General features: G+C 46.1%; 1 protein-coding gene across 1 annotated transcript; it reads left to right on the top strand.

Annotated features, from left to right (window-relative positions):
- Nucleotides 1-5491: 5491 nt before the first annotated feature.
- LOC144274923 (olfactory receptor 6B1-like) lies at nucleotides 5492-6460 on the top strand. The gene has a single exon (XM_077834023.1). The coding sequence runs from the start codon at nucleotides 5495-5497 to the stop codon at nucleotides 6458-6460; it is 966 nt and encodes a 321-aa protein (XP_077690149.1). The 5' UTR covers nucleotides 5492-5494.
- The last annotated feature ends 1081 nt before the right edge of the window (nucleotides 6461-7541 follow it).

The raw sequence follows: 7541 nt of genomic DNA, 5'->3' as shown, positions 1-7541 counted from the left end.
TAATTTAGGAGACTTGATTAACTTTTAACTCTATGTTCTTCTAATTCAATTGAACAGTTTCTTTTATTATTCCAAGACTCATCCCATGGCAGACAGAAACTGGAGAAACCAAATGGCTGTCACAGAATTTATCCTTCTGGGATTCGGGGATCTTTCTGACCTTCAAATTCTTCTCTTCCTGATGTTTCTAGTGATCTACATGACAACCTTGGCCAGGAACACCCTCATCGTGGTGCTCATTGTGACTGATTGGCACCTTCACATCCCCATGTACTTCTTCTTGGGGAAGTTGTCCTGCTTCGACACCTGCTACTTCTTGACCATCCTGCCCAGGTTGCTGGCCAGTCCCCTGACTGGGGACAAAACCATCTCAGTCAGTGGCATTATCACTCAACTGTATTTCTCTCATTCTCTGGTGGCTACAGAATGCTGTCTCCTAGCAGTGATGTCTTATGATTGGTATTTTGCAATATGTAAACCCCTGCACTATTCAACTCTTATGAATACCAGGTTTTGCCTTCAGTTGGTTGCTGGGTCCTGGTTAAATGGTTGTTTGGCTACTACCATCTTTGTCTTATTCCTATCACAGTTAATGTTCTGTGGCCTAAATGAAATTGACCATTTCTATTCTGATGCCATCCCGTTTATGGAACTCTCCTGCAGTGACACACACTGGTTAATATTGTTCCATTTCATACTATCCTGTGTATTCACCCTGCCTCCATTCCTACTGACCCTGACATCCTATGCGTGTATCATTGCCACCATCCTGAGAATCCCTTCCACCACCAGGAGGCAGAAGGCGTTTGAAAATGCACAGAGTTGACATTGGTAAGGCACAAAATCCACTGTCAGAGTAAATCCCTATGTATATCATAGAATCATAGAATATTAGGGGTGGAAGAGATGTCAGGTCATCTAGTCCAACCCCCTGCTCAAAGCAGGACCAACACCAACTAAATCATCCCAGCCAGGGCTTGGTCAAGCCAGGCCTTAAAAACTTCTAAGGAAGGCGATTCCACCACCTCCCTCGGTAACCCATTCCAGTGCTTTACCACCCTCCTAGTGAAATAGTATTTCCTAATATCCAACGTAGATCTCCCCCACTGCAACTTGAGACCACTGCTTCTTGTTCTGTCATCTGCCACCACTGAGAACAGCCGAGCTCCATCCTCTTTGGAACCCTCCTTCAGGTAGTTGAAGGCTGCTATCAAGTGCCTCCCTCACTCTTCTCTTCTGCAGACTAAATAACCCCAGTTCCCTCAGCCTCTCCTCGTAAGTCATGTGCCCCAGCCCCCTAATCATTTTTGTTGCCCTTGGTTGGACTCTCTCCAATTTGTCCACATCCCTTCTGCAGTGGGAGGACCCAAACTGGATGCAGTACTCCAGGTGTGGCCTCACCAGTGCCAAATAGAGGAGAATGATCACTTCCCTCGATCTGCTGGCAATGTTCCTACTAATACAACCCAATATGCCATTGACCTTCTTGGCAACAAGGGCACACTGCTGACTCATATCCAGCTTCTCATCCACTATAATCCTCAGGTCCTTTTCTGCAGAACTGCTGCTTAGCCAGTCGCTCCCCAGCCTGTAGTGGTGCATGGGATTCTTCCTTCCTAAGTGCAGGACTCTGCACTTGTCCTTGTTGAACCTCATCAGATTTCCTTTGGCCCAATCCTCCAATTTGTCTCGGTTACACTGGACCCTATTCCTACCCTCCAGCATACCTACCTCTCCCCACAGCTTAGTGTCATCTGTGAACTTGCTGAGGGTGCAATTCATCCCACCATCCACATCATTAATAAAGAGGTTGAACAAAACCGGCCCCAGGACCGACCTCTGGGGCACTCCCCTTGACCCCTGTTCATTGTTTCTCTGTTAGATAATAAAGTCTTGTCATCAAATTTAGACAGTCTAATACAAATAAAACACAATGGATGATATGTTGGTCCCGACAGATCATTTCTTACACCCCTAAAGACACAGTGGAGAATCCAGGAAGAGCTCAGGCCAGTGTTGTCCATCTAAGTGAAAGGACCAGGGAGGGAAGTTGCCATAACCATGTTCCCATCATAGAGTTTCTAAGAGGTGGAGTGGAGACAATTTTTGATCGATTTTTATTTTAATAAAAAAGCCATTTTTGATCAGAATTAATGTTTGGACAATGAAAATAGTAACTCCTGGTGCAGCATAGATGGGGACGTAAGCCTGGGAAATATGCCACCCCTGAAATTGTGCTTATTGCCATCCTCACCATATCCCCCTGCAAACCAGCTACCACCATTGCACTAACACACGCCGGATGCAAACAGCCAGGCCCCAGCAATGACCTCTTGACACTTCACCAGGAACAGCTTCATCGCTCTTATCTAGGCTAAGCCCAGCTGTGACCAGCTCCAGCAAAGCACCAGCATCGGACTCACAGGACCCTTGGAGGCAGGGGGGTTGGGCAGACAAAGAGATAGACTCACAAACCAGGGCCACTGGGACTGTCCAGACCCAGCTGGGGGTTTGCTAAGGCACACGTAGAACGCAGGACATTTCTGGGGTTGGGTCTGTCAAAACGGCCAGCGAGGAGGGACTTGGCCTGTGGACCTCAGGGCAGCAGCTGCTCTGCTGCCACCAACTGCACAGAGCAGTTCAAAGGGAGGGGACCTGTTACAATGAGTGTCCCCAAAACTGACTGTAACAAGTGCCCATCCCGAGAGGGCTAGTTCTCAGGGCACCATGTCCAGCCAGCCTCAGGTACCACAGACAGCTCTGTTCCACGCAGGGTCCCCTCCTCAGAGAATGAGGCAACCTATGGTGAGAGGAAGCGGCTACCACCTACCAACGGGCAGAACTCCTGTCACGCCAAAATGGCAGTGCTGGCTCAGTCAGTGGGAGCACGTCAGGGCTTGGCCAGAGGCAGGGGAGCTGGGCACCGGTGAGCACGGTAGAATTTCAGCACTACGGAAAGGATTTTCCAAGGGACCGAATGGAGTTAGGCACCCACATCCCTGTGAAATGGCAGTTGAATGCTTAACTCCCTTATCAGGGGGTAGCCGTGTTAGTCTGTATCCAGAAAAACATTGAGTCTTTAAGGTGCCACCGGACTCCTCATTGTTTAACTCCCTTCGACGCCTCTGAGAATCTCAGCCTGGAGAGCCAGTGAGATTCTGTTATGGTCGGTTCAATCTATGCATTTCCATTGGAAACAGACACCACAGCAACAGAAATGCTCTGGACTGATGGGAAACCCCTGCGAAACCTTTGAGAGTGTCCACTGTTGGGTGTGCTGTTGTAGCCACTAATGTTCCATTCAAACTGTTCTACGATTTGGTTCTCTGCGGCTCTAATTTGGAACAGCGCACACCTAGCAGTAGGTAAGAAATGAGGAAAGATGCGATTATGCTCTTTAGGGTCACTAGAGGGCAGGGGAATGAAAATGTGCAGCCATGCTGACCAATGGCCAATGGATAGCAGTCAAAGCAGAAGGACAAGAAAGGAGATTTTTTGTTGCCAAATGACCATCAGAGGGAAGTGGAAAGGGAGGTGAAGCTGTATAATGGCATATAAGTGGTGAGAAATGGGCTTCTAGGTATGTAATGATAGTAGCAGATGTTGAGGAATGAGAAAGGGGCTGTTATACAGGCAGTCCTCGGACTTAAGACACAATTGGTTCCTGAATATCACATCTTAAGTCGAAACGTCCTAACTCGGAACCGAGAGTTGTAAAGTCGAAACCAGCATTGTACATTATAACAGGCCATCACCTTGGACAGGCTTCTTCCAAAAATATAAGCTCGTGTTTGTTCACATCCAAATATTTTCCATATAGGATCATTAGACTTAAATAAAATGCAATTGTACAAGTCACACTGTACAAGTCCCATTGGGCATTGTTAGCCTCAATGCTTTGGAGAAACAAAACGAACCATGTGGGAGAAAGGTTGAAGTGGGACCGTATTAAAAAGTGTGAAGATGGAATACAAATAGGAGGGAGCATTTACACTTTGTAGATCAAAGGGGAAGCTCATTTTCCAAAGGTAGATCAAATGTACCTGCTCATTCCTTCAGGTAACTGCAGGTCTCTTCAGTGACAAAATCCAGTTTCTGCAGAAAGAGGAGAGACAAGAACCTCAGCTGAGGATCCTGAGTCCGAGTGGCCAAGCCCTGAGAAATAAGAGCTCATCGCTTCAAGCTTGGGCTGTGCTGTGGTTACAGGTGAGCACCGTCTTCCTGACTGCATTTCTATACCTCCACCAAATAGGGGCATGAATGTGTTTTGTGAATATTAGAGGGACAAGGTGGGTGAGGTAATATCTTTTACTGGACCAACTTCTGTTGGTGAATGAGAGAAGCTTTTGAACTACACAGAGCTCTTCTTCAGATTAGTATGTGTAGTTTTAGGTTCACCTTCCCACAGCAGTGCCAGTCAGCTTTCACAGCTTTTCACAGTTTCACAGAGATGGAGCTTGAGATCCATGTCTTGTGACAAGTCCTCAGTTGGGGATCTGCCCCACTGACACAAATGGAGCTCCCTTGACTTACACCAGCTGGGGATCTGGCTCAGTGTGTGCCCCAATGGGGTGGCAAGTGGTGCTGGAATCTTACTAGCCCAGATCACATATGCCAGATTGTTTCTAGACTCCGAGTTCAGGGACAGCATCATCCCCACACCCCCACACCCTGTGCCTTTCTTGTTCCTGTATTTTCATCCCACATTGGTTATGGAGTGCAGAGGGTCACATCCCACTTAGGGTTGAACATGAACCTGGTTTTGCCCCTTCCTAAGATGCACCCTCCAAAGAGCTGTATTTTATTACTGCACCAGTCAACATCAGGCAACAGAAAAGGCATTGCCAGTCTCTGACAATATCACCATCACACCCAGAGGAACTAAGCGAGAATTTATGCCACGTCAGAATGTATGGCATAAACAGATCTCTTGTGAGGGGCTGAAAATTATTCCTTCTCCAACAGGGCACTGAAATGCTGAATAGACCAGAATATATGGTTAGACTAATTTCCATTAATTTTAACAGAAGATTTTGCCTAAGGGTACTAGACTGCACTAGAAATCTCAGTCCAAAGTATTGGTTGATGTATTTATTGATTTTGACTCCGGTCATTGCCAGAAGTGAAATACAGCATTTAAGCATCATTGTTAAGCTCTAGTATGTTACTAGATGGGATATGACAGTAGATAAAGAAATGGTCTGATCTGTCTTATCAGTACTCAGCTACCAGAGAAATGGCCTGTTATATTAGTCATTGCTCTGATATGGCAGAAGAAGGTCTACATTCATACCAATGATGTGTCCTCGGACTGAAACTCCTGGCACTTAGCTCTGAAGTCTACATTTAGTCTAAAACGTTCAGCCTGTAACCAAGAGAGGAAGGTGCGTTTCTGAATATTTATGCAATTAATTCATGAGACTTGATTAACTTTTAACTTTGTGTCCTTCCAATTCAATTGCACAGTTTGTTTTCTTGTTCCTTGACTCAACCCATGGCAGACAGAGACTGGAAAAATCAAACAGCTGTCACAGAATTCATCTTCCTGGGATTCGGGGATCTCCCTGATCTGAAAATTCTTCTCTTCCTCATGTTCCTAGTGATCTACATCGCAACCGTGACTGGGAACATGCTCATCACTGCACTAGTTGTGACCGATCAGCACCTTCACACCCCCATGTACTTCTTCCTGGGGAACTTGTCCTGCCTGGAGACCTGCTACACCTCAACCATCCTGCCCCGGATGCTGGCCAGTCTCCTGACTGGGGACAGAACCATCTCATTCAGTGGCTGCATCACACAACTGTATTTCTTTTGTGCTCTGGCGGCTACAGAATGCTGTCTCCTAGCAGTGATGTCTTATGATCGGTATTTAGCGATATGTAAACCCCTGCACTATTCAACTCTTATGAATACCAGGTTTTGCCTCCAGTTGGCTGCTGGGTCAGGGTTAAATGGTTGTTTGGCTACTGCAATCTTTGTATTATTCATGTCTCATTTAATATTCTGTGGCCCGAATGAAATTGACCATTTCTATTGTGATCTCATCCCATTGATAAAGCTTTCCTGCAGTGACACATACCTGATCATATTGCTGGATTTTGTACTGGCCTTTGTATTCACTCTGCCTCCATTCCTACTAACACTGACTTCCTATGTGTGTATCCTCACAACCATCCTGAGAATCCCTTCCACCACTGGGAGGCAAAAGGCCTTTTCCACCTGTTCCTCTCACCTCATCGTGGTAACGATTTACTATGGAACCTTAATGATTGTCTACATGCTACCGAAATGCGACACATTAAACATCCTAAACAAAGTGCTCTCTCTTTGCTACACAGTCCTGACTCCCCTGGTTAACCCACTCATCTACAGCCTGAGAAACAGAGATGTCAAGGAAGCCTTGAGCAAAGCAGTCAGTAAATATGTGGCTTTCACAAAAACAGGCAGAGAATCCTAGATTATAACTTAGCCTAAATCACCCAGGCAACTTTGAAAACCTCAGGCTATCAGCCTCCACTGAAATTCATTTGAAATCCCCCATTGAAATTCTCACCACTAATGTGAAAAAAATGGAGATGATCTGTATGGAGTCACTGAGGCAGTGTTGGCAGTCCCGCGCTGTCTCCATGTAACAGAACAGAGAGGAAAGTGAGATTGTGGACAGCTCTGTCACGCTCTCATGTTCAGCACTGACACACGCAGAATGATGGTATTTTTCTCCATAGTCTTGTCTTAACATTCACCCTCTGTGAGGAGCGTGTACAGCGTCTGAAACTGCACAGAGCTGACACTGTGTAAGGCACAAAATCCACTAACGATCAAAGTAAATCCTTGTGTGTATCCGCTGTTCATTGTTTCTCTGTGCTAGATACTTAAGTCTTGTAATCAAATTCAGACAGTCTCATACAAACAAAACGCAATGGGTGACATCTTCATGTTTCTTGCTGCAGACCGTTTCTTATGCCCCTAAGGACACGATGGAGAATCCAGCTGGAGCTCAGGTCAGTGTGGTCCATCTAAGTGGAAGGACCGGGGGAGAAGTGGCCATAACCATGGTCCCATCACGGAGTTTTTAACTGTGCGACAGAGTGGAGACTGCGCAACAGGCAGAGTGGAGACCCCTATCTTTCTGTCCTTATCTAGGGATTTTACTATTAGGTCATTTCCCCCCATTTCCTTTTCCTGCCCTCCTATTCTTCTTCTGGTTCCAGAGAATCTACGCTTTTCTTTTTCCTTGCTTGCATCCACTCTTCTTCAGTGCTTCCTCTATCCTCACCGTCTAGCCTGGTTTCAGTTCATTTATCTCTTTCATCTCACACTGCCAGCCAGCCAGCAGCTCCTCTGTCAGCCCATGTGATAAATAAAGGTGGGAGGGAGTAGCTTCCTTTGATGGACACCCAGCCAGCCAGTTTGCTGTAAAATCTCTCTTGGTAGCTGTTCTGTACTTGCTTTACCTGTAAAGGGTTAAAAAGTCCCCTAGGTAAAGAAAAAAAAGTGGGCACCTGACCAAAAGAGCCAATAGGAAGGAAGAGCTTTTT

The sequence above is a fragment of the Eretmochelys imbricata genome, chromosome 14 (assembly GCF_965152235.1).
Source record: "Eretmochelys imbricata isolate rEreImb1 chromosome 14, rEreImb1.hap1, whole genome shotgun sequence".
NCBI lineage: Eukaryota > Metazoa > Chordata > Testudines > Cheloniidae > Eretmochelys > Eretmochelys imbricata.
This window is presented reverse-complemented; position numbering and strand designations above follow the sequence as displayed.